Source organism: Pseudonaja textilis, chromosome 1 (assembly GCF_049901715.1).
Source record: "Pseudonaja textilis isolate UNSWEBS1 chromosome 1, rPseTex1.2, whole genome shotgun sequence".
Taxonomy (NCBI): domain Eukaryota; kingdom Metazoa; phylum Chordata; class Lepidosauria; order Squamata; family Elapidae; genus Pseudonaja; species Pseudonaja textilis.
Window position 1 is genome coordinate 100,598,150 of NC_141990.1, and position 27,152 is coordinate 100,625,301.

Genomic DNA, 27,152 nt, shown 5'->3' on the forward strand with positions numbered 1-27,152 from the left:
TTTTCTGACAGATGTTGTTAAATTAGAGCATGATCAAAGAGGGCATGGTCACTTCTAAATCCAATTTATTCCACAATATATTTTCTGAATTCATCCAAACCAGGAGCTTAACAGATAAATGCTTGGTATTGTTAATGATGCCATGGAGGCTGTTAGGCTGGTAGTTAGATAAAAGTTTCTGATTCCCTTTTTTAAAAAATATGGGAACTATTAAGACAGGTCCTATTTAGGAGTCAGCACTTTCCAGTGAATGAGCCAGGTTTCTTGAATGATAGCTTTTTCTTGTATTGAGTTAATTTCTTAAGGTTTCCTCATGGTGATTATATATTTATTTATGCGTAAAGAAGGATAATCTCTAGGACTAGTAAAGCAAATAGTTAACTCTCTTTGGCCTTTGGGCACTCTTGATCAAATGGTTGATGAATACAACTGCTTCTTTTTATAAATTTACTTTTATGTATTATAGTGAGAGCTGATGATAGAAGCTGAATCTATCAGTTGCAAGCAACAAAATACTAGCTTTATTCTCCCATTCTAAAATGGTGGTTTTAAGCTGTATCACTTTTTCCACAATAAATATCATACGTGCTTTCTCTTTTTGCTGGGTCAGGCCCAACTCTGATTTATTTCTAGGAATCATATTAGGCTCAAAGTGAATATTTCAAAAGTTGCAATTTTAAGATGCTGTGAAAGTGCTTGTTCTCCAAATTGTATACTGAAAACATTGATTCAGCCCTTTTTTTCCTGAATTCTGATGAAAGACTTAACTACATTTCCTTCCTCAAAATCTGAAGGGTGCTGCATGAGCATGATGAACTTAGCGTTCTTTGAAGAGAGGTGTCATACATGAATTGCATTCTGTGGAAGTTAATTGTCTTGATGGCAGCTACTCAAAATCATTTTAACAGCAATCAGCATATGTCACACTTCTGTTGCTTTCCGTAATTTTTTTTAAAGCAGATGGAAAAGAGCAGAGTAGGAATCAATTGGCTAGATTCATATATCAATCTAAAGCACTAACTTAGAATAGTACATGAAATCAGGCACTGTTTTGCAGTGTGAGGAAATACTGCACCATTCATAAACTGGGCTGTGTAAATTATCCAGATGAATGTATCAAAAGTGACTTCACTGGCTTCCAAGTAAGTATACAATTCTGAACTGCTTCATGCAATTATAGAGGTGATGAAAGTATCTGTCTTTTTTCCAGAGTCAGGTATATGTCATTACTATATACTTACTGTATACTGCTGTTTACAGATAACGTATTTCAAATATACAAGTACTGTATATCATTTGATGATCATATATTACTCTTCCAAATAGGTAGCAGAATTAGATTACCATTTACACTTTCCCCATTAACCTCTTTTTAAAAATAAATTTAACAGAAACGGTAGGAATTGAAGAGGGTACACAAAAGATAGGTTCTTAACTGTGGTTGCTCCTCTAAACTGGGGTCTAGCATAGCTCTGGCCTCCCTACAGTATAATTGGGGGGAGGGGTTGGGGGGGCTGGGGCTGTGAATCACAAACTGGAGAATGTAGCCTTGTGCCCAGCAGAATTAGACACCCCGAAAGTTGTCGTTTTCCCTTCTGCATAGGATGAATCTCTGCTGCATTCAATCAACAATCAACTAAGTGAACAATCAACCAATGGAACAGCTTGCCCTTGGAAGTTGTGGGAGTGCCATCATTTGAGACTTTCAAGAAGAGATTGGACTGCCATCTGTCAGAAATGGTGTGGGGTCTCCCGCTTGGGTGGGTGGGGGGGGGTTGGACTAGATGACCTACAAGGTCCCTTCCAACTCTGGTTATCTGTTATTCTCTGGCCCACTTATTGAGAGTGGTGGGCTGACAACCCGACGGACCTTTCCACTTTCCATCCCACGTTAATGACATATCCATACATTTACGTCTACAACCCAGACTTTGACGTTGCTCTGATTCAAAGCATCCTAGGGACATATCGAGGAGAGCAGCCCAGCTCCCGCCTTCTCCCTGAGGCACATTTCCAAGTTTAGATGAGCATCCTTCGGCTTCCGAGTAGCCCTTCCTCACCCTCCCCCGTTCGGAGATTGCTAAAAGCAAGCCTTTAAGTTTCTCTTGTACTCTTTTGACCTTCCCTGGCCAGGACTAGAGAGCACTTCGGGAATTAAGAGTTTGAGAGCGGCTCTCTGGGCCTCGTCATTCGCCCCCCCCCCCGGCAAAGGGGAAACTACAAGACCCAAGATGCTTTGCGTAAGCGCAGGGCTGCTTCCTCCTCCTCAACCATCATCACCACCACCTACCCGTGCGCGGGCGGCGGCTGGGCCAGAGCGTGTGGCGGGGGCGTCGCGGCGGCAGGTCGCCCGTAAATAAGGGGGTGGGCGGTTTGCGTTCCAGCGGCCGAGCGACCTCCTGTCTCTTCCCTCGGCCCTGGACCCCGCCCTGGTCTCTCTTTTTGGCGGCGGCTCGTCTCGGCTGCGCCCCACTGGTCAGGCGCAAAAGCCGGAGGGCGAGAGAAATGGCTGAGACCGTTGCCGACACCAGGCGCCTCATAACCAAGCCGCAGAACCTCAACGACGCTTACGGGCCCCCGAGCAACTTCCTGGAGATCGACGTCACCAACCCCCAGACGGTGGGGGTTGGGCGGGGGCGCTTTACCACCTACGAGGTCAGAGTCAAGGTGAGAGACCTCAGCGAGGCGGCTGCCTTGGAGGGCTGGAGAGAAAGGAGACTGGGCTGGGTTTTAGGGAGGACGGGGTGTGTGTGTGGTGGGGGGGTGGCTTTTCGAGCTGGGGTATCGAATCGAGTTGGCAAAGGGGTTGTAGGGCCCGTTACTCTTCCCCTCCTTGTACTGGTCATTAGTACACTCCTTTCCTGGGGAAGGTTCCTGCTAAAAAGAGTTCGCCTTACTCTCTCATTTTCTTCTCCTCCTGCCTCCCCACAAGAAGGCAGGTTAGGAGTGTGGTCTCTATGGGCCCAGCACTTTTAGGCAAGGTTTGTAGATGAGATGCCCCCCAACTTCTAGGTCCCCGATGGGTTTCTCTCCGTTATCACACCCTGGCCTGCTTAATTGAGGCTAAGAGAGATTCCTGGTCGCAAAAGATGAAATAGGTTGCCCTTTGAGCACACAGTTTACTGTGCTCAAAGTAAAGCGGTCTTGAATCCTGCTTGATGAAGTAGCTTTGAACTCTGTGCCTACTCTACCATGCAAAATGAATTAGATAAAAGCCACATGGAGCAGGATTCTTCAAGTGAAGTCAAGATCCCAGTTATTGGTGAACTTTTCAAATGCTTGGAAATTAAAAAACAACTGCATAGTTCCATATTTGTTATCTCCTCTGCCCAAAATGTGGTTTGCTTTGGCTTTGCATTAGTCTGTGCTGTAGCCATGTGCTGATCTGGCATAAGAATTATGCAAAGTAGAGCCTCAGCTGATTTCTCCCACTTCTGTATGGGTCGCACCCTTTCTGATACAGTACTTCTGTGTTTGAGTTACTGTCTGTAGGAGATTATCTTTCCAGGAATTCTGAATTTGTTCTCCAAGGAAAAAAAAACAACACAAAACGTATCACAATTTACATGTCTGCATTGTAACTTTTACTCCTATTTGTAACATTCTCAAATACATCCATCCTGTATTAAAGAATCCTGTGTACTCAGAAAGAGGGTACAATTGTAAATGATTTCAAATATAATTTTCTAAAAGTGAAATTGCAAATATTAGTACATGTTACAATAATGCATCTTTGTACTAAAAAGGATAATACAGACAACATTAAAGAATATGTTACATTATAACTAAACTTATAAAACAGTAAAAACATCCAATGCTTTATTAATGTATTGCTATTTGATGGCAATCTTTCAGTAATCTTTTACTTTAGTGAATAAAACATTTTTCTCATTCAAAAAAGAAAATATAGAACTTTTCAGTATAAAAATCTTTCAAATTTTCCATTGGAAAAAGCAGAAAGTCCCTGGGTTTCTTTTTCCTGATTTTTCTTGGGTTCTCAAATTTTCAGGACCTTCAGTGCCATTGGAAAATTATCAGGAAAATTTCTTGTTCTAGATCCTTATATAAAAAAGGAGTATAAATTTCCTAGTCATTTGACAAGATGTTTTTTTTTTAGAAAAATGGCCAGTAAAATGTTCTCTGAATGCCTATAAGGAAATAGTGGTTTGTCTGTTGTTTGACTATCTGACACCAAACTTGTCAGAATTGCCTCTGAATACAGAAACTTAGGTTTGTTTTTTTCACTTTACTCTAGTGTGTCCACAGTTTCTTTTGTACCACAAAAGGAAGTCCAGCTTGACTTTGTTAAGGATGTGTGTTGTCCTAATGACTATTTCCTTTGAATGGTATTTCTCTGCTTGGCTGCCTGCATGTTTGTAAGTTAAAGACTAATCAAGAGAATGTATTCTGTTGTGGATACCTCACATTCATCTTATCTCCATGATCATGAAGAGATAATTTCAAGGCTATTTGGTTTTTAAACAGTGTGTCTATTTACTCTTGCTATGGAGGATTTATGTCTTCAAAGAAATTAAATAACAGATAAGGACCTTCACCTGGATCATACAAACTGCTTAAATACGGTAGTAACTTGTTTTGATAACTTGTTCTGTCCTTCACCTCCTAAATACCAAAGCTTTTAGGTTATACATTTAAACAAATATTTCAACATGCCATAGGCAATCATACGTGTTGTACAGTTCTTTAAATTATCATAAAGTAAATGTACTTTTAGATGTTTATCTTTATTGTAAGTTTGATATGAAGCAAATAATCCTGGCATTGATCCCTTATCTTTTCTATTCACGCATTTCTAGAAAAGTTGAAGATGGTAACATAAGCCAAATCTGTTGACTAGTGTGCTTATTGTTTCCTGAAGTTAGAAAGAACTTGGAATATATCTTATCTCCGAGTGTGAGTGGATAAAGAAGATTCATGTGTGTACTTAAGACATGCCTTTTGGTTAATACTATATCAGTTGAGATAGGGTAATCTTTGACTCTGGACAGAGTGGCACTTACCTGGACTGAGCTGGTGTGCAATTTGGGGACCCTAGAGCAGGGGTCTCCAACCTTGGCAACTTTAAGACTTGTCAAGGTTGAAGACCCTTGCCCAAGAGCAGTGGTAACTGTGCTTGGTGGGGGATTTTGCATAGGTTCATTTAATGCTCCAATTGTGCCCTTTCTTGGACCCAGGAAGCCTGACTCAGAGTCACTCATGCTTGGTTACCTTCTGTTTGGATTACTGCAATGAGCTCTACATCAGGTTGCCCTTGAAGACCACTTGGAAATTTCAACTGGTCTAAAATGCAACAGTGTAGACCAGGGGTCTCCAACCTTGGCAACTTTAAGACCTGTGGACTTCAACTTCCAGAATGGTGTAGACAATAATGGAGTCCCTAGGTTTGCCCATGAAATAGTCTGAAATGTGAGCCGCATTGGCTTCCAGTTCTTTTCCAGGTGAAATTCAAGATGCTAGTCACTGTTTTTAAAGCTGTTAACTGTTGATGTGCGGCATGTCACCTTTGACACACGTCACAAATTCACCATCACTACCCCAAGGACATCTACCTATGCTACCTGATCAGATAGGGTGAGCATCCCTAAATGTTGCCATCTTATGGGAACTTTGTGTCGTAACCCCGCTCCCTGAAATTTGGCAGGTCTCTGCTTTCTTAGCTTTCTGAAAAGCACTGTAGACTTGGCTTTACTTCCAAGTGTTAGTATAAGATGAAGTGACTACACAACAGAAGTTTAACTTGGCACCAGGTTTTTGTTTTTAACATATTTAGTTTTTATAGTTTTAATACGCTGGTTTAACTTTTGTTAGTTTAACCAGAGTTGGTTAAAAGGAGCAGCTAATACAGGTATTCCTCAATTTTTATTCCTCAAAAGTTATGTTTAGTTTAGTGCCTGTTCAAAGTTACAATGGCTGTAAAAAAAGTGACTTATGATCATTTTTCAGGCTTACGACCACTGCAGCATTCCCATGGTCTCATGATCGAAATTCGAGCACTTGGCAACTGACATGTATTTATGATGTTTGCACTGTCCTGGGACATGTGAACACTATTTGTAACCTTCCCAGCTGGTTTCCACCAAGCAAAGTTAATGGGGAGGAGCCTGTTTCATTTAACAACCACATGATTCACTTAACAACTAAAGTGATTTGCTTGTGGGGAGAAAGCAAAAATGGAGTGCAACTCAATTGTCTTGCTTAGCAACAGAAATTTTGGGCTCAGTTGTCCTAAGTCAAGGGACTACCTTTAAAGGGTTTAAATAAACAAGGATGGGGTGATTGGGAAAACTTGTGTCTTAACAACTTGAACGAATTGTGTTATGCTGAGTAGGAAATAATGAGGTGGACCAAAACTATATTTTGTTCTATGTTCAATGCAGCATTTTTATAACTACATGAGAAAATACCGAGATGGCAACTTGTGATGAAGCCGCCTTGCCACGCTTTCTTTTTAAATACTGCCACTGTGATATTTGGTTGTATTTGTTCTAGGACAATGATGGTGAACCTTTTTGTTTTTGTGTGCTGAAAGCGCGCATGTGCTGGCATCCACAATGCAATGCACCCCGCACCCTGTGCATGCTTGCGCAATACCCCCCACTGCCCCCTTATCTGCACTGCATATGCATGTGCCTTCGAGCTGATTTCCGGCCTCCCAGAGGCTCGAGGGAAGCCTCTGCAGCCTCTGGAAGCCGAAAAACGGGCCTTCTGGAAATATCAGAAGTGCCCACTTTCAGCCTCCAGAGGACCTCTGGAGCCTGGGGGAGGCCATTTTTGCCCTCCATGGGGGGCTCAACGGAAGCCAGCTTCAGAACTGGGGAGTATATACCTTATGGGGGTGTCTATCATAATTTTGGGGGTTCCTAAGCAGCCGAACTCATTAATTTGAGGAGTACCTGTACTGCAGATGGACTGTGTGAATTACTGCATCGAAATATTAGATTCTGCAAAAGCCAACATAACTTTTCTTTAGAGTAATGATACTTAAAAGTATGAGAGGTGTTATTTTTTCAACCATTTATCAACTGTAGTGAGCCTTGAAGAATTCTTCAATTAAAGATGGGTTTATTTACAATTAAGGCTCAATATTAATTTCTGAGGGAAATGGATGGCTTAGAAATATGAAAGAGAGAGAGAGAGACTTCACTGAATTGGCTTGCTCGTTCAGTGACCATTTAAAGTTGTGATGGTGATAGAGATTTACAAGCAGTCTTTAAAGTTGTGGCCATAGCAGTGTCCCCACAGTTATATGATTGTGCATTGGGTACACATTTCTGATGGTCGCATTGTCCCACGGTCACATGATTGCTCCCAAAGACCTGCACACAGTGGGCCTCCAATGAGGAAAATCGAGGGAAAGCTGGAAAGAAGTTGCTAGTTGCAGTTCGACTTTAATGATTGTGGATGATTTGCTTAATGACCACAGCATATGTTGGTATGATCATGTAATGTTTCACTTTACAACCATATTGCTTTGCGACCGTTGCCAGTCCCCAATTTTGGTTTGTAAGTGACAAGGGTGGGGTTCAAATTTCCTAACAACTGGTTCTGTGGGCGTGGCTTAATTTGTGGGCGTGGCATGGTAGTCATGTGACTGGGTGGGCATGACCAACTCAATGTCTCTCACATCAAGGGGTGCCTCACCTGGCCCCTCCCCTCCCAGCCATTCCTTGTCACACCCAGCCTCAACTGTAAAAACGTTCACCTTTTTTTGACTATTATCTACATACTATAGATGTACTTTCATGGACCACTGAAAGGAGGAAATGGCTCACATGCTTTGCTCAAGAGTGTGATAGGCAACAGGCTTTTAAGGGGCTGCCAGAAAGAGGGGGGGGGGGCAATGTATCTTCCAAAGCACCAGAAGGCAAACAAGAAGCAATGGATGGAAACTGAACAAAGAGAGAAGCAAACTAAGACTAAGGAGAAACTTCCTGACAGTGAGAACCATTAACCAATGGAACTGATTGCCAACAGAAGTTCTGGGTGCTCCAACACTGGAAGTTTTTAAGAAAAGACTGTGGGCAGCCATTTCTCTGAAATGGTATAGGGTTCCCCCCCAAGATCCCTTCTAAGTGTTATTCTGACACCTTTCCCAGGACATCTAAATCCTCCATTTTCCTGCCTGAGCAGAGTGTTGGACTACCTCCATAGTCCCTTTCAGCTCTTTTAAACACACACATGTATTTATGCTCTGGACTATAGACATGTAAACTCTGAAAGATATCTGGGCAAAAGAAAGGCAGTAAAATCACCTTAGGTGTAGGGACAGTGTAAAATATTAATATATGATACATAATAGAAGAATTAAAAATAATAGCACAGTTTTCTCTCTCTCCCCTTCCTATTTCTTTCTTTCTTCCTATTTCTCTTTCTCCCTTTCTTTCCTGCTCTTTCTTTCTTTTCTTGTCTCTCACGCACACATCACAGTGTCTCTCCCTTCCTTTCTATTTCTTTTTATTTATTTCTTCCTCTTTGTTGTCTCTTTCTTTCTCTTTCATTCCCTTCCTTTCTTCCTTTCCCTTTCTCTCTCTCTCTCTTTCTTTCTTTCTTTCTTTCTTTCTTTCTTTCTTTCTTTCTTTCTTTCTTTCTCTCCCTCTTTCTTTCTTGCTCTTTCTTTCCTTTTTTTCTCCCTGCCCCCCCCCCCACACGCACCAGGTCTGGGATGAACTGAATGATCTGGCAAGCTCCAGTCAGCAGCGGGCAGTGGAAAAAGGAAGAAAGTGGGGTGGTGGTGGCAGGGAACAACCCCTAGTCCTCCCAAATTACCTCTGCGGGCAGCGTGCTGTGGTGGGGCTATGGAGCACCCCCCCCAAGCCCTCCCAAAGCACCACTGGGAGGGCAGGGAGCTGGTAGCCTCCCGTAAGCAGTGCTGTTGCCACAGCACCTCTGCCACCTCTGCCCGCTTCCTTTTGTTTTGCTCCCGGGAGAAGTGGGCAGAGGCAGCGGAGGTGTTGCGGTGACGATGCTGCTTACAGGAGGCAGACATGTCCCTGCCCTACCAGTCGAAGCACCGCTGACGCAGCTTGCTGCGCCGCAGCCGCTATGTGGTAGGGAGAGCTGGAAGAGTGCCACATGGCGGCTTAGCCAGCCAGCCAAGCCCAGGGATGGGGGGGCAGATAGGTAGGCCCCAGCCAGTGCCACCTGCAGGATGAGGCCACACCGGTGGGGAAGCCAACCAAGCCCGGGGATGATGGTTAGTTAGGCCCCAGCCAGCTCCTCCGCCAGGATAAGGCCACACCAGTGGGGAAGCCAGCCAGCCGGACCTGGGGATGGTGGGGCCCCCCCGGCAAGGTCCAGGGACAGGGGCTAGCGCGACTTGCAGGCTTACCTGTGAGCAGGCAGATCAGGGCTGCTCAGTTGGGGTTAGGATTAGCCTAACCCAACTGGAAGGAACAGTGGAGGGGGTCGTGGTGGTGGTGGGGAAAGGTGACCAGGGCTTGCAGAGCCTCACTTACCCAGGGAGATTATCAGATCAGGCAGGGCCGCAGCAAAAGGCAGGCAGCAATGGCTGGCCTGGCAGGCGGGAAAAAGCAGGTTGCAGGTATGCCATGCATGCGCATGATGTTGCGCATGTGCGATAAGGATTAACTGGGCAAGGAGTAGGGAAGCGGGTGGAGAGAGGGGCGGTGCCAGCCAGAGGCCCGATTTACCAGTTCTCCAAACTACAGAGAATCATAACAACCGGTTCTACTGAACTGGTCCAAACCGTTAGAATCCTATCCCTGGTAAGTGAGAACTATCTGTAAATTATTTCCAGCTATACAAATGTCTTTTTAAATAGAAATATTTAATATGGCTTTTTCAAGCTTTGTGTCATATCTAAAAATGACATACGATTTGATATTTCTTTTGTGATATTTTCAATGTTTTATTGATCACTGTGTAACAAAGGCAAAGATAGAATACAGATGAATAAAATCTTAGCAAGTGAACATGGGATCATGTTACAGTATTTTGCAGTTGCAAAACTGTAAAGACCAAAAAATAGTAAGTGGAAGTTCATTTCATGTAATTCAAGGGTTTTTAACATCTATCTCAATGAATGGTGTGTAAAAGTCACAGCTACCCTGCTGTTAGAGCCACTGAGTATCAGAAATTATATATCCTAATGAGAATGTAGAAATAACGTTTGATTATCGGATAATTTGGTTCTAGAGTATGAGGATCATGCTGTGTTAATTTCAGCTGGACAATTGTTTGTTTCTTCCCAGCTTGGTTATATACTGTATATTTACATGTTACAATTTGGATGATGTCTCATTTTAAATATATCCTGCATTCCTATTTTATGTTGGGTTCACACACCATTCTAAGTCATAATATTAAGGGTTAAGGGTTAAGTCCAGCCATTGTGATTTGCAAGGCAGGTTTTGAAGCTACCCTGCTGTTTATATTGGTATCTATACTGCTGAGCTTCAGGATGAATGACTACTGAATTTGTTCTTCCTTGTTCTTGAGTTATCAAACTGTCGTTTTTTTTTTCTTTCTTTCTTTGATGTCGTCTATGACTGCACCTTATGGGTTGCAAGTATCTCCGAATCCCAAGGCTAAAATTAATTTGTAGACTACACTTGATTTCTGAGAGCTTAGGAAGCTTTGTGAAAATAACTGATATCAAGTACATGAATCTGCAGATAGCTTGAGTACCTGTCTTTCACAAAAGACAAGGTCAGATATCTTTGCTTCATTTAACTAAAAGTTATCATTGAAACTTCTAATGGAACCTGCCTTTCTTAGCAAGGCTCAAATTAGAGACTCAAAAGCTATTAGGTATTATATTTACCACTTCACGTATATAACTTTAATATAAAGGAAATGGATTACTCTTTCATGCTCAAATGTTTAAAAAAAGTAGTTAAGTCTTAATATGCCATCCAAAATATCTTCATTGATAAGTTGTTTTAGTAGTCTATCTGAACACATATTACCCTTTTGGCTTCTTGTTTTAAGGAGTCTTGGGGAGATAAAGAAATTAGCAATGTACTCCACTTGTACTTTAGAATTTTTAGCTGAAATAGAAAAGAGCTGAAACAAAGTAAATACCCGGTAATGACTAAAATAATACTTCATGCATTGCTTTGGGTTTCTGTTGTGATAAAATAGCTATGGCTTGCTTTCTAATGGAAACAAGGTCCTTTAACAAGGTCATCATTTAAAAAAAAAAAAAAATCCCTTGCTTCTATTAAGCCAGTTCCTGTTCTTTGAAAACCTTGGGGTAACTAATGGAAAACTGATGATATTTGCTAGTTAACAGTCTGTCAGGTTTCCAAGTGGTGAAATCCATTTAAAAAGAAAAGAACAAAGTCCCTCTTCCAAGACTATTTTTTTCATTTAAGAAAGCATCAAATTGGCAAAGTCCGTGGTAATTCTGGATCTGACACAACCCAGAGTTACCCCACAATATTAGAAGTTAAAAACAACCCCCCAAAGTCACATTCTCCAATAGAAGTAATTCAGAGTTGCTTGATGTCATAAATCTGCACCTTAAGGGGCCTGAGCACGGTCAGCTCATTTTCCCACAGGAAGAAGAATCAACTAGCCCAGTGGTGGCTAATCTTTTTCGGCTCCTGTGTCCATAATTGCGTGTGTGCGCTCATGTGCCAGCACCCAGAAGGCAATGCGTGCTACCCCCCATACCCTGCACATGCACGCACAATCCCCCTGCACGTCTGCACATGGGCATGTGATAACTCCCACCGCACGCCATACATCTGCACATACATGCATGATCCCCCCGCCATGGGCCATCCATTTGCGCATGTGCATGTGACCCCCTGCCACACGCCATGCATCTGTGCATGTGTGCACAACATCCATCTGCACATGAGCGCACAATTCCCCCACACATCGTGCATCTCTGTGCATGCATGCTTGTTTCCCATCCACCCCCACCCTCCTGCGCATGCCCTTAAGATACCCGACAGTCAGCTGTAGGGTGGCGGTGGTGCGCACGCATGTGGAGTGGGGATCTTTCAGGCGAACTCTCGTGTGCTGGCAGAAGTGGCTCAGCATGCCACTTCCAGCAGGCATGCCATAGGTTCGCCAAACACGGACCTAGCCTAAACAACTCTATATATCTCCACTCCTCCCCCCCTAGGAATGTGGCAAGCCCAAAACCCTTCCCCCGTGACCGCCAAAGAGAAAGTAAGAAAAAGAGTATATACTATATACTAAATCTAACCAAAATGGCTACACATATGTCAATTTCGAGCTTGACAGGCTGCCCTTCCTTATTTGAAAAGAAACCCCTGCAATGACATAAAATATACAAAGATTGAAATTAGGTTAAACACAATCATACAATGCGCATTTTAACCTCATTTGCCACCCATAGAATTCGCCTTAGGCTTGTGTGGGTATTTCTCCAGGTGGGAATTTGCCTCTTTGCCGGCCTCTGCCTTCATGTCCGATCACAAACTCTTCCAGCTGGTCAACAGTAAACAGTTAAAATTCTATAATTATTAATACAAAGATTGTGTATGTGCAAACAAAAACATATACGTATCTTATATAATAATCAGACATATGTTGTTTTTTTAATAATTTATATATTTTTGTATTTGTTCCTTTTATTTTTTTTCCTTTTTCTGTTATTAATTTTAAACAACAATAAATAAATAAAAAAGGAATCTTTCATTTGTATTCTACCATCCCAAAATTCAAAGTGGCAGAATGTTTTAGATTTAGAGCATTTCAGATCCCAACAGTCCATTGAAATAGACTGTATATTCCATAGATAGACCAATATTTTGAAGGCTCTCTACAAAATATTTCAAAGCCACGCATGCAACTTTTCTAGTTTTAGAAGTACATATATTCATAAATGCAACTGATTACAGTCTATCTCCCTCACTGGTAAAAAAGATCAGATTGCACTGCAAATCTATATTTGACTGAATGTCATCTTGTTCTGTTTCTGTATTTCCAACTCTAACTACTTGAGCATATAAAATCACAGACAAATAATGAATACTACTATAAGAATGATTTGAATTACTATTTAATTCCAACAAACTGAGGTTAGCTGTTATTAATAATAAATTATCAAATAACAGTTAATCATGGTAAAGTTCATGGGCAAACATTAAATGTAGGAATGTTTTACAAGTTGACACTAAGACTGTGTGTGGCCAAGTTTCCTGTCAATTGAGCTTCCTCAACCACCTGCATTTTTGTATTGTCCAGCTACGAAGAAACACATCATGGTTAGCAATCTAGGGAAGAAGAAGTCCTTTAATTCTGAGGTGATTTTAGCTATTTGAATGTGAGATCTGTTCTTAAAAGAGAATGCTTTCATAGCCAAAATATTTGTTTGTTTGTATCCTGCCTTTATTATTTTTACAAATAACTCAAACATGTCTTACACACCTTCCTCCTGTTTTCTCCTCAGGAACAACCCTGTGAGGTGGGTTGGATTGAGAGAGAGTGACCTTAGGCCAGTCACACTCTCAACTCACCTCACATAGTCAGGTCAGCCAGCTGGCTTTCATGCTAAAATGGGTCTTGAACTCACAGTCTCCTGCATCTAGCCTGGCGCCCTAGACCAAGTAGGTCCAATCTGTGCTCATTCATCTACTGTCATCAGTAATATTAAAAGACTAGTCTGCAATTGAGAAGTTGGAAAATTAAGTTCTTCTCATCATCCCAGTTGTTAATCTCCAAATTGAGCTCTAAAGTTTGAAGCACAAATAATTGCTGCTAGGTGATTTTCCCTGAACTAAGGCTGTTTCATATTCTGTTTATGTGATTATTCAGATTCACATTTGCTGAGAATATGTAACATAGACCAGCTGCTCATTTCTCCAAAAAAAAAAAAAAAAAAAGAAGGGGGGGAATGGTGGCTTTTATTAACTGGTTTGATTACTTCATACTCTCCTGCTCGGAATTAGTCTCATTTGGAACCTACTTCAGTTGGTGTTGGAAAGGAGAAATACAATTAGTGAGAGAGTATTTCTGGTCAAGTATGGTTAGATCGGGAATGGGGAACAACTTCCGGTTTGAAGTCTCTTCGGCAGCAGACATAAATCCGCAATCGTGTGCAGTTTCTGTCTGGGCTTGCCGCTGGAGTGCCCCAAGCCGGCTGGTTTCGGGGCTAAGCCATCCCGTAGAGGTGGTGAAGAGGGGGGAGACCGCCAGCAGGGTTGAGGAGAGCCGCATCTCTCCTCCTCAGCTGGCCATTACTCCCTTTCCCGAAGGCGTTTGTAGCGGTGGTCAGAAATGGCCACCACAAAGGAGAACTCGACGGGAAAAGAATGTGCAAGAGGAAGATAAGAAGTGAAAGTTTTGGCTGACCGGGTTAAATTGTAAAAGCAACAACTAAGGTACCCTGGAATTTAAACTTACAAAAAATAACATCGCTCCCAAAGAAGAGTCGGAAGCAGCGAAGGAAAGTGAAAAGGGAAAGGTTTGGCTTTTTTTTCCTTCTCTCTCCTTCCCTATACTGATAACTAAGAGACTTAAGTAAGAAATCGGAAAAATCCACTTTGACATCAGTAGGCAATTAAGCCGAAAATAAAACAAAATGCCAAAGGGATAATAAAGATTTCTGGACATTAAAAATTTTCTTTTTCATAAGCAGGAAGGGAGAGAAAAAGAATAAGGGCAGGATCTGGAAGAGGGAGGAACTGCCTGGAATTAAAAAGAATCTACAGTAAAACTTCAAGACTTCTAAAAGATACATTTTAACTGAAACTTTGCAACTAAATAGTAACCCCAGGAAGAGAAAGTGAAAAAAAAGAGCAAAAAAGAAACAGCTTGCTTGTATTTGGATTATTTGGTGATCTTTGGATTCTTGGTTATTATATTTGAATGACTAAAATCAATCGGGTAGTTGTTTAAAAATTTATACAATGGCACCACTTCTGGATGAATTGAAAATGGAACTTAAAAAGTACAAAGAAGATGCACAAGAAAGAAAGGGTTCTTTTGGCTTCGTTTTTCAATTCTTAGAAATGGAGATTTGGAACTATGAGAAACAACAAGAAAAGACTGCAAAACAAGAAGACTGGGACAAAGAAGAAGCCATCTTTAATGAACAAGCAATTTTATGTGGGAAAGAAAAAGGAAAGTGGGGAAAGAGAATGGAGAATTTAAGACTTAAAAAAACGACCAAAGAAAAGAAAAATAATTCAAAAAATAAGTATAATACTGGAAGGCAACAGAAAAGGGGAATACAGAAGAGAGAAATAGAGGTAGAGAGACAAGGGGGTAAAAAGGGGAGAGAGAAGAAGAGAGGGAAGAAGGAAAGGAAAAGAAGTTACAAAGGACTGGAGCAAGATATAGAGAAACAGGACCTATTTAGAGATAATGGGTGAAAATCTAAAGGTACATAAGATTGTATTGTTATATTAGTAATAGAAATAACTTTAGAAAATTGGAAACAACGTATGATTAAAATGAGGGATAAAATAGTGTAATTTAGTGAAATGTTTGTGAATAAAATAAGTGAAATAAAATAAATGAGAAAATTGAATTAGGAAGGAACAGGAACATTTTAATTAGTTAATGTTTTATAAAATATGTGAAGGGGGGGATTAACTATGGAAAGCTTATAATTGTTCCCATAGAAATATGCTATTTAATTGAAAAGTAATGTTAAAAATGTTAAGACTTCAATGAATATTAATATTAATGATAGAATTGAATTGGAATGGAATGTTGTTTTAATTATATACATTTATAATTTTTTCTTTTTTTAAGAATACAGTGTGTATTTTAAGAATGTACCAAGCAGAATCCGAATGGAAGTTATGTATTACATTGAATGTTACAACTTTACAGAAAAGATATAAAGGTGTCATACTCCAATCAGTAACTACAGGAGAAATTTTGTTTAATGAGAAAAGATAATAGATAATTGAAACAGGACAGACAAAAAAATATAAATACAATGATTTGAATTGAGATGAGATAATTAAAATAAAATTGAGAAAATTAAAAGAGGGGAGAAGCTATGCAGAAAATGTAAAATAGTAATAAGATATGGAATAGAATATAAAAATGAGCATGAACCTGAATTTGTGTCTATACGAAGAAATGTAACCCGGGATTATGCTACTTTCAAAAAAGATGTTTTATTTGTATTTTTTTTTCTCTTTGTAAAAACTCAAATAAAATTTACAAAAAAAAAAAGGAATGGGGAACAGAATCCAACTGGACAAAAATGATGGAGAGCTAAAATGTGGAACCAAGCAAATGCAGTGCCAAAGAGCTGGCAGCGTTTTGAAGTATCTCCAGATGAGGTGGGTATACTTGTTGTTTCTTGGATAACCTTGTGGCAGTAGCTCATAGGTAAGAAAAATAGAGGCTAGATTTTAACGTCTCTTCATATGACCAACTCCTAATGAAATCACACCTTAAAGGAAAATGAAATCATGTAGTAGTAACCACTTGTAGTGTGTATAATTAAAATTAATCTGGAAGAAATGGTTGTTGGATGGGGAATTGAAGAAATACTGTACGCTACATGAAATAATGCTCTTACAGAGGAGGTGATCACATGTCTTTCGTCTGTATAGACCTGTCACTACAGGGATAAGTATACCTAACAATTGAGGCCACCTATGTCCAGCTTAAGCTGGGCAGCTAGGCTTAGATTTTCCTTGGATGAAGGTAGTCTGGTTTCAGTTACCCATGTCCTGGTAAATTCTCTATTGAATTACTGCAGTGCCCTCTATATTGAAGATGTTCTAGAAACAGCAATAAATAAATAAATAGGGAAATTGATTTGATTCATCTAGCAACCATAAAGTACTGGATTTGCTGCCCAATTCAGAATGTGGATATTAATGAACAAGACATTCAAATAACCTAAACCCCAACATAGATTTATGATGATCAAGCCATATCAGTTTAATGTGATCTCCTCTTGTGATGGAGTTATTAGCCTCGTTGGTCGGGAAATGGTGTGGACTCACAGAGTATCCTTATTAACAAAATGGTCAGATATGGATTAACCATTAGATGGGTCCACAGTTAGATCAAAGATCATACTTAAAGGGTAGTTATAAACAGCATCAAATCTACTTGGAAAAACATCCCAAATGAAGTGAACACCACGGGGATCTGTTCAGAACCTAGCAGTGCTTTTCAATATATTTATAAATAATATTGATGAGGGAATGTTGATCAGATTTGCAGGTGATCAAAGCTAAGTGTGGTGGCTGAAAGGAAAAAATAATAAAGATCTAAACAAGCTTGAACAATGGATGAAAACAAAATTAAATTTAACACAGAAATGTGAAAAGTCATGAATCTAGGCAAAAAAAGTGAACATATCTATCTATTTATTCATATTTGGTAGCATGGGTCTTGCTGTGACTGCCTGATTATGGTATTCCCTTGTGGGGAAGTTAGCTTAGTTCATAGACTGTGGTTAGGCAACTATTAAGAAACGTGCCTATTCATGCAGACGCTTGGGAGGTAATGTTGCTTTGGGAATTAAGAATCTTTGATGCTTGTTTCTACAAATGATTATACCGTGACTTATTTACTTTCTCATTCTGTCCTCTGTACCATTCTAGTTTCTTCAAAAGGACAATTAATAAAAATGCTTAAGGCATTTTGTCTGTTCTCATACTTAAAATTAACCTTGAAGTTTCATTTCTTCAGAACATTGCTGAAGTTTGTTGTGTATCCCAATAGTATTAACCAAAAGGAATTAACCAGCAGGAGGCAGTAAAAGAACATTAATATACCTGCTTCATAATGTGTCTGTAGTGTTTCCCCAAATGTGCTGTTTTGATTGTTCTATATATTTTCCTTAATAGCATGACTTTACAAGGTTCTTGGGGTATTTTGTGAGATATTAGTAGTATCTACTTTCTGCTGGCAGTGGAGTTGCCAATGGAATTTACTATAGTCTGTTTTTCAAATTGGTGCTATGGTAACAGTGTCTTTGTTCAGCGAGACTTATTTTTTTGGGCGGGGGGGGTGTTACTTGCAGGTGTGCTATAGACTTCAAGAAATTGCCCAAAAGGAGAACAGTTTTTCTGTAAAGTAAAATGAGAAGTCTACACAATGCAAGTGGCATATCAGATTCTTTTCTTTGGTACAGCGGTAGCCTGAGTGCTATGGCGATCACTATAATTTTCCTGACAGTGGACCTTTTCCATTCTGCTTTTGTAAATCAGTATCTTAATTGACAATCCCATCATCTTCCTGGTTCATTGGTGTTTGGGCCTCTTGTCAAAACATTACGTTTTGGATTATGTTACTTGCGAAGTCCCTGAAAAAGTCAGGTACACGTATGATTGATTTAAAAATAAACTGCAGCTTATTTTAAAAAAAAAACCCAGAAGTCTCTTAGGGAGATTGAGATAAATAAATGATTAAAGAAGGACATTCCCAGGGATTCTCTGGGTGTTATGTTTTAACATTCTTCATGTCTTTCCCAGTCCAGAGTTCAAGGTTTAATTTTGTGTGAGTACTTTAAGTATAACAAGTGGATATATCCCAGCTTTTTATTAACAACTTGCATAATAACTCTGGTGGCCATCGAAGGAAGAAGAAGTCGTTGGAGGGGAGGTTTGCGCCATCTTTCAGAGACGCTCTTGACTCTAGTCAAGAAGCTGACAGAAGAACGATAGATTGTTCTGCCAGTGTACTTACTAGGATGTTTTTGTTATTTGACCAAAGGACCAGCAGCCTATGTTTCTATGTAATTCTCAGAAGGGTGGGATTTTCTGTCATCTTTTTGCAGATTGTGTATGTTTGTGGATTCATTATAGAAGACTGATAGATGTTTTGTGTGGATGGGAAATAGACTGGCAAACTACATAGCTTTGTTCGGTTCCAGGAGACCCTTCAGTCAAGTTCTTGAAAGAAAATACCAAGGCCATAGTGATATGCCCACAAGGTAGCTTGTTTTGGCTCTGGCATGGGCAGCTGAGTCAATCATATCCTTCCCATTGGCACCAACACGAAAACGAAGGGGAGCAACACTAATATAATGGCTGACTGCTTTCTTTTCCAAAACTGTTTAGAAGCATTGCTTGATAGGTAATTATATTTAAATGTTTAAATGTTCTGGCTTATTTCCTATCACGTTGGTCACTGGAATCAAGAATTTCAACATTCAATCCAGGTTGAAAAACTACCTCCTGATTTGGAGCAGTATGCTGAGTGATACTGTACATAGCATCGGTATTTAATCTTGAGAGATGCAGATGGATAAAAAATTGTGGTGTAGATAAGCATTTGACCCTTTCCTTTTAAAAAAGGTTATGTTAAAGGATTAAAACTACCTTTAAAATAGTAGGCAAATCCTCAGAGTGTTTGTTGGCACTTTATCTGTCTTAAACACCTGTTGTTGGATAGATTCCATTGCTGGATCTGAAGTTTCAGATTCTAGATCTTTTTGAAGATCTAGAATTGAGTTACCTCTCAGTAACCCATTTTTATAGGAAACTGAAGGAAGGCGATGGTGTCAAATCTACTTATTTATGAGACATTGGAATAAGAAATCCAAATATTCCATTCTTATAAACCAGTGGACATTTTATATATGTTCTGATTTCCTTTTGGAGCATCTTATCATATGATAAGAACATTCTTAAAATGTAATTTAGCAGCAGATCTTGATATGGTGCCATACGATCACCAATTCATCTAGTTCCTCTGAAAAAAAATCATCTTCAATTAATCTCATGATTGAATGTATCCTCCTCTGACATCTTTTATCATAAGATCATGAAACTCAACGTATACTCAGAACGAGAAATGAATTCCTCAAAGGATGGAAATGTATTTGGTTTGCTTATTCCTTTACTTTCCTTCCTTTCTCCTATTTAGATGTTTCAAATTATGCCAAATTATGTTGGATTTTTAAAAGTGTGGTCTCTGTCAAATTTCACTCTTTAAGGGTTCTCTTGTCCACATTTTTTCTGCGTTCATATTCAGACTGTTGATCTAAACTAATTCCATCCCTCTGAATCCTCTATTTATTTATCATTCTTTCATTTTGATAGTAGTGATGGAGAATAAAAGAGATAAGCACTAATAAACATGGTCATCCCTACTATGTAGTAACGGCCACAAAGTCTCAGAATATAATTTATTTCCTAGTGATTTCATCAATGAAATGCACAGGTGGTTTAATATGCTATGTACTATTGTTATCAAACAATTCCTAAAATATCCACTGCAATATTTTTGAGCCAAATTCAATTTTTGTAAAACAATTATATTTTAAAATCTGCTTTAAATTTTAAAAACAAAAAATAGGAATATTTGAGGAGAATATTAAAAATCATAGTTGTTTCTTAGCCTCACTATTCTTTAATTAGTTCCTTAGTGCAAGAACTACTATAGCTTACTGCTATTTTGATTATGTTTATTCTGGGTAATTCTGTCTTGAAAATAGATAGAATTCTTAGGACTCCTAGGTGCCATCACAATTGCCACTGAATTATAATTTGCAAAGTGGAAAATGTGGAAGATAAATTCGTAGGTATTCAAAGCATACCTACTAATTTTAAGTTTGTCTGGTTCTATTGACTTTATGTCATGTGGTCTTAAGCATGTTACTCAAAAATTAAATGCAATATTCCCCTTCAGAGAAAGCTGTAAGTCTTGTTACGTAGGCTCCAAAAATAAACAGAATTTAGTCATGCAAACAGAGCATATTCTATGTTATTCTACCTTGTAAAGTAGGATATTTATATCTGGTTCAAAGTTCTTGTCAATTATGCATGCAACACCATTTGACAGATACTTGATATCAGACTCCTGAATTTTTCCATTTTAACTGCTCAGTTCTAGATTTCCACTTCCCATGGTTTTCACACTGAATTTTAAAATGCTATAAAAATTATTGGATTATTACAATTCATCTTAATTCCCTTCCACTCCAATAATACTGAATGAGGGCTCCAATATAGTGGAATCAGATGAAAAACAAAGATAATTAAAGGCCTAATGGAGAAATATAATGAACTAGTAATAAGTTTGGATGAATTTACAACCTTGTAAATGTAAAATGTTATGTCTGTGTCTGCCTGCCTGCCCTCCCCCTCTCTGTGTAAAAGTTTATAGTTCAGAGACTTTCACACGTTTGCCTCCAAGCAGCTTGTATTTCAGAAGTAAACTATTTTGAAATAACAAAAAAGTCAGATGCAGTAGAGAATAATTATGATTGTTTGGGGAGTTTAAGAAAAACGGAGAGCTGCAAGTTCCAATTCCATTTTTTTCTTTAGCACTGTACCACTAAGCCTTTATGTCTTGCTTGGAGATTAACTTTTATATGCTTCCGCACCAAGAAATAAGAATTTCTGAGGCGTTCCTTTCAGGTTTTAATCTTAACTTGCTGAATAAAAGAGCAGTTAACAAGAAGGATTAGGTAACCCGAGCAAATGGAATGTTAAAGGTAAAATCTCACCTGCAGAAAACATAAAACTGTACAGGCTTTACACACTTACAATGACTTATTTTGGAGAGTTGAACTCTGTTAATAAGTTAAAAGGTGAAATCAGAGCGCAGTAATCCATTGTTTTTAATTTCTGGGAATCTTTCCCTTGAGCTCCAAAGGAACTGTATAGTGGTGCTTCCTAATTGGGGTGTGAAAGTAGTTTCACAAAAGCAAGTATGACTTCTAGTATAAAGAAGCTTCTTAAGGTTATATTTCTTGTAAAGCATGAGTACAATAAATCGTGTTGTACTTAGCTGGGAAAATGCAGGTGCCTTCCTAACTTGGCTTGGGCTTCATGCCTTGCACATAACAGATATTGCAGTATATGATAACATGGGCTTTTCTCCTGAAACATTGCGTATCAGACTTTTTATGATAAGCTTTCTCATTAGCCATACACTTGGCTAGAGGTAGAAAATTAAAAAGTATTTTAATTCATTTTGATACATTTCTATTGCTCTAAGTGTTAAGTGCATGTAACACTGTTTTTTCAGTTTTCATATTGGGCACATGTATGATTGATGGGTCTTTAAACTACTTTTGGGATTTCTTGAGTAACTTAAAAGGGGTTTTCATTTTCAATCCAAACACATAGTGTAATTTTAGGGCAAAAATCACCAGTAGCAGGGATTTGAATGCAGCTTCCTGTTAACATTCTAGTAAAAATTGGCTATGTGATAAAACATTCTGTGCTATATTCTACTACGAGAGAAGCCAATAGTTCATCCTTGTGCTATCTTTGTCCTAGCATGCAAGGAAATGGTGGCCTCTCGGGCAAAGGAATGTAGAGAAATATTTATATCTATTCAAATTTTTGCTTATTTATCAGGTTACATCTTACCTTTCATGTAGGAGTTCAACAACATAGATGGTGCTCCCTCCTCCTATCCCCCCACCCCCACCCCAGTCTTGTGAGACAGGTTGAACTGAGTGACTGACTTGTAGTCGCCCAATGAGCTTCCAAGGCTGAAGTTGACCCGGCATTTGCATCTCCCTGCTCCTGGTCCAACACCAGTGTTCACACTCTTGTACATAATATTATAAAATTGGATTAATTAAGAGAATGTAACTTTGGCTCCTTGGGTAGTTTCTGATTACTGCATTGACTCTCTTAATCCCTATGGAGCCTGGTAGGCATAATGGCTTCCTAAAGGGTTGATCTGTGAAGACAGTACTGACAATCTGTTGCCCAGCCTTAGGTTCATTGTTATGTAGGGTGCTTGAAGAATCCATCTTGTTCTCCATATTTTTAATATCCACATGGGAAAGCTATTTGAATGTTTGAGCTATTATTTCAACAGTATGCAAATAATATAGTGACAAAAGACCTGCTTTCTTCTTAAGGGGCCAAGTAAACATAGATTTGGGCAACATAAAATCTTACACACTTGGAAGGCTTAAATCACAAGAACTGTTATCATTCAACATTTCCTTTACTGACTACAGTGAATGAAGCTGCTGTGGATGGCCACTCCTATCCTAAATCCTTGCCTTCATTTCTTTGTCCTGCAATTAAACTAAAATTTTATGAGGATCATTGTATAAAATGATGGTATCTTTGTGCGTTTTAGTCTTATTTGTTGCACCCCTCCTGCTCCAAAATATGACTGATAAGTGTTTTGAATGCCTAGGAAAGATGGACTGTTTATATTTGGTGGACAGCCACAAAAAGGATGCTCTAACTCTATTCTAGCTCCCTACACCTGTATTAATTTTTTGCTTTCAGTTTGCTCACCTAACCTGAGGGATCCATGTGAAGTGTAATATCTGGATAAACATATGTTGTTTCAACATTGCTAAGCCCTCAGATGTCATAGCTGAATGATTTCTGAACCTTGGCAGCTTTACAAAGTGTGGGCTTCCACTCCCTGGATTCTCCAGCCGGCCTTCTAGAAGTTGAAGTCCATGCTTCTTAAACTGGCTAACTGAGTCAAGTGAATGAAGAGTGGTGGGTCTTTGTTTCTTTCAGACAAATCTTCCAATCTTCAAATTGAAGGAGTCTTGCGTCAGGAGACGATACAGTGATTTTGAATGGCTTCGAAGTGAGCTAGAAAGAGAAAGTAAGGTGAGGCAACAAAGTTTTTTTCTATACGGGATGATGATTTATCAGTGCAAAAGTTTGCACTGTGAGTTTCCAGTTGCTTTGATGGCAGGGAGGACTGCCAACTTATTCTGGTGTTTTGTTATAATTAGAGCACGTACACTATAAGCCATCTTGCTTCCTAACAGCTGTGTTTAAGCCTGGAACATTATGTATTTTCACCCTAAATCATCTTGGTGCCACATTCCTAAGGAAGGGAATGAATCTGAATTTTTTTCTATAGCGCTTAGAGAATTTTCAGAGCTCTTTATGCCGCAGCAATAATGATGGTGGTGGTAATGGTAATGTTGATGATGCTTTAATTTTTAGCATAACAGAGTTAAAATAAAAAATACCAACAACTGTTTTTTAGGTGGTTGTACCTCCTCTACCTGGAAAAGCCTTTCTTCGCCAATTGCCTTTCAGAGGAGATGATGGGATATTTGATGATTCCTTTATAGAAGAGAGGAAGTTGGGGCTTGAACAATTCATAAACAAGTAAGTGGGATATTCTGTTTCTTGTGTTGAACAGAAACTTCAGTAATGAACAATATGCTGGTACACTGGACTGAGTTCCTAGCAATGGTTTTAACATCCCAGTAGATTATATGTTACACCTCCTGACATCTAACAGTGACCTGTTAAGTCTTTTCAAGACCAGTGAAGCTTGCGCTAATATAAAGAAAAGCTCAGTTTACATTATTAAAGACTTCTGAACCACTTTCCAGGATGAACTGCGAAGTAGTTTCAATATCCAAGCTGAACAGTAGGCAGCCACTTAACATGCTTGCTGCAAAAATTGAAGAATTTGTAGTGACCTGGGTTTTGTTTCTTAATGTATGCAAATTGCTTAGATTGCAGCATGTAAAGATAGCATCATACAAATAAGGCTGGGGGAGATAAGTGTGCTCATCATCGAACAAACAATTTAGTTATAATTTCTGACTGCAAGTATGATCCCCAGCACAGATTTGTATGCTAGAATCTAGAGGATATTAAAGATACATGTGTGCTAATTTGGCCTTCAGAAAAGATCCCTATAAACCTTCTAACTTGGAAATGAGATGGTTTGTGCTGTGTGTTTATCAAGAACTTCCTTTTCCTACTGCATTTTTAGTTTGGTACTTCATTGCTGAAGGAAATCATTCTTGCTGCAGCCAAATTCTCTTTGATAAACCTCGTCAATAATATTAGTTAAATAAACCAAGGTTGACCCATAGGACCTCACCCTATTGGAAGTTGCCATCTCATAAATTTATTCTTGGCGCCTTATATTAATTCAAAAGAGGCAAACCTCGGTTAGATATAATAGCTTAAAAGCTGCCAAGGGAATGTAGTACAATTTTGCAGAATTATGAACAACAAGGCACTGCATCAAAATCAGTATTTTTAAATACACTGGAATTTGGGGAGGGGGTTAAATTGACTTTTGCTGGACTTGTGTCTGTTTTCTGTTTATCCCATCACAAATAGGTCAGTGGGCCTGTTCACTGATACTTTGCAGAAAATTTCACCTCCTTAATTAAGATAGGAGATGGTATGGTGGCTCAGTCATTAAGACAACACTGGGCTTGTCGGCTGGAAAGCCAGCAGCTCAGGTTCAAGACCTGAGAGCCACATGACGGGGTGTATTCCCATCCTTACTCCAGCTCCTGCCAACCTAGCAGTTTGAAAGCATGCAAATACAAATAGATAAATAGGTTCAGATGGGAAGGAAAGCGTTGACTTGAAATGAAGATTAGCATCCCCCCCTGTAGTTGGCAATAACTAGCGGAGTAAAATTCACAGGGACTCCTTTATCTACCTTACCTAATTAAGATAGAGAACTAGAATGCAGAATTTTGGGCTTTTTAAAAAATGCTTAGAAGCTAGTTGCTGACAAAGTAATTTGGAGTTATTATTACAGCACACATGGCCACCTCTGAAGACTAACCTTTTTAATTTTTAATTTTCAGGGTTGCAGGCCATCCTTTGGCTCAGAATGAACGTTGTCTTCATATGTTCTTGCAAGATGAAATAATAGACAAAAGCTACACACCATCGAAAATAAGACATGCTTGAATGCTGCACAACACTTTAACCAGCGTAAATGTTAGTGATTAACTTACATGGTCCAAGATTTGTAGTTAAGGTTTTAGCATGCTCCAGACCAATTGGCACAAGAAATTTTTGGTATATTAATGGCACTGCTTGGTCTTTGCATTCATTTTATGGCTTTAAAGAAGTTTAGGTAAATCTGCTGTCAGATGTTTGATTAAATGGCTTTTAAAAATCTAAATACTTTGAACCTCTTTTCTTCCTTTGCAGTGACCTTGTGGGGATTACTGACTTGGCCTTACTTGAACTTGCACTGTTCTGGTGTTGCACGTTCACTTTTATTTGATTAAAACACTAGAATATTTCTGTAAAATAAGTAGTGTTGCACCTACATTTTGGTGACTAATGTTGTTTCATTATCCCCTTGTGTAAAATAAACACTTCTGAGGTTGTAACCTTAAGTGGTAAAACAAATACCTTTGTACTGAGAAGCAATGAGGAAACTATCTTTATATTGTGTAAAAAGAAATCAAGATTTGTATACTAAGATCATTTGTCTAAAGTTGTTTTGAAATAAAAAAGTGAAATGCATTTAGCATGCCTTTACTGCTGTGATGATGGGGAGGCAATTGGGCTGGATTACACCAACTATCAGTTCCGATTTATATTTTGGAAGTTTGATGCATCTTCCATCTGTTTATATGAATTGTTTAATATTACCTTACTTCGTTCAGTGGAAAAGAAGCTATAATCCAATGGGTATTCTTGCTTTGGTGAAAGTCTACAATCAAATATATCCTTAAGTTAACTTGGATACGATGGGCTGTTCTACATGGATATTCAGACTTTTGGAGTTCCCTACTTACATTTCTTTTGGTAAAGTTTCTAAAGATAGCATACTGTTGGTGAAACTGCCATTTATTACATTTTGAGCCAAGAGTACAGATTTTGTTTTTATTCAAGAGAGCAACATTCACAGTAAACTAAATTTAATTTGTTAGAACTCTGAGAAGCCCAAGTTGATTTGAAATTCCAAACGCTGTTTCCAGTAAAGACAGAATCAGGTCCAATAAAAGATAGATACAGTATATCATGTTTTTTTTTCAGTGAGGGATTATTGTAGGGTTAGAATCATCTATTGTTGCTTTCAGTACAGAAGCTAATAAATCACAACTGTGGCAAAATTACGGATGCACAATTTCCAACAGTTCGATAGTTCTACCACACTTTGCACAAGATGTTAAGGGCCACATTCTATAGCTGCCAAAGGTCCTTGGGAAAGGGATTTTAGGAATGTTTTGAGGTGAAATTGGGTCCTTAAACATATACAAAAAAGGGACCAATGTTTGGCCACACTCAGCCGTGTAGGGAGGAGGCTTTTAAGTCAGGGCTCCCCAGACTTGTCCACAACTTTAAAACTTGTGGACTTCAATTCCCAGAATTCTCCAGGTAGCTTTGCTGAAAGTTGCCAAGTTTGGGGGGACCCTTGCTTTAGGGCCATCTGACAAATGCTGCCAATTGATCTGTGGAGTTTGCTGTCATTCCTACCAAACTCAGGCTCTTTGAAAGTCTGAATATTTGGTTACAGAAACTTCACCATTGTGAGAC

At 39.1% G+C, this 27,152-nt stretch overlaps 1 protein-coding gene across 1 annotated transcript; it reads left to right on the plus strand.

Annotated features, from left to right (window-relative positions):
* The first annotated feature begins 2,505 nt into the window (after positions 1–2,505).
* SNX3 (sorting nexin 3) lies at positions 2,506–26,135 on the plus strand. The gene is made up of 4 exons (XM_026726646.2): positions 2,506–2,667; positions 23,397–23,492; positions 23,881–24,005; positions 25,463–26,135. Exons 1-4 carry the CDS (start codon positions 2,506–2,508, stop codon positions 25,566–25,568), a joined length of 489 nt encoding a protein of 162 aa, XP_026582431.1. The 3' UTR covers positions 25,569–26,135.
* The last annotated feature ends 1,017 nt before the right edge of the window (positions 26,136–27,152 follow it).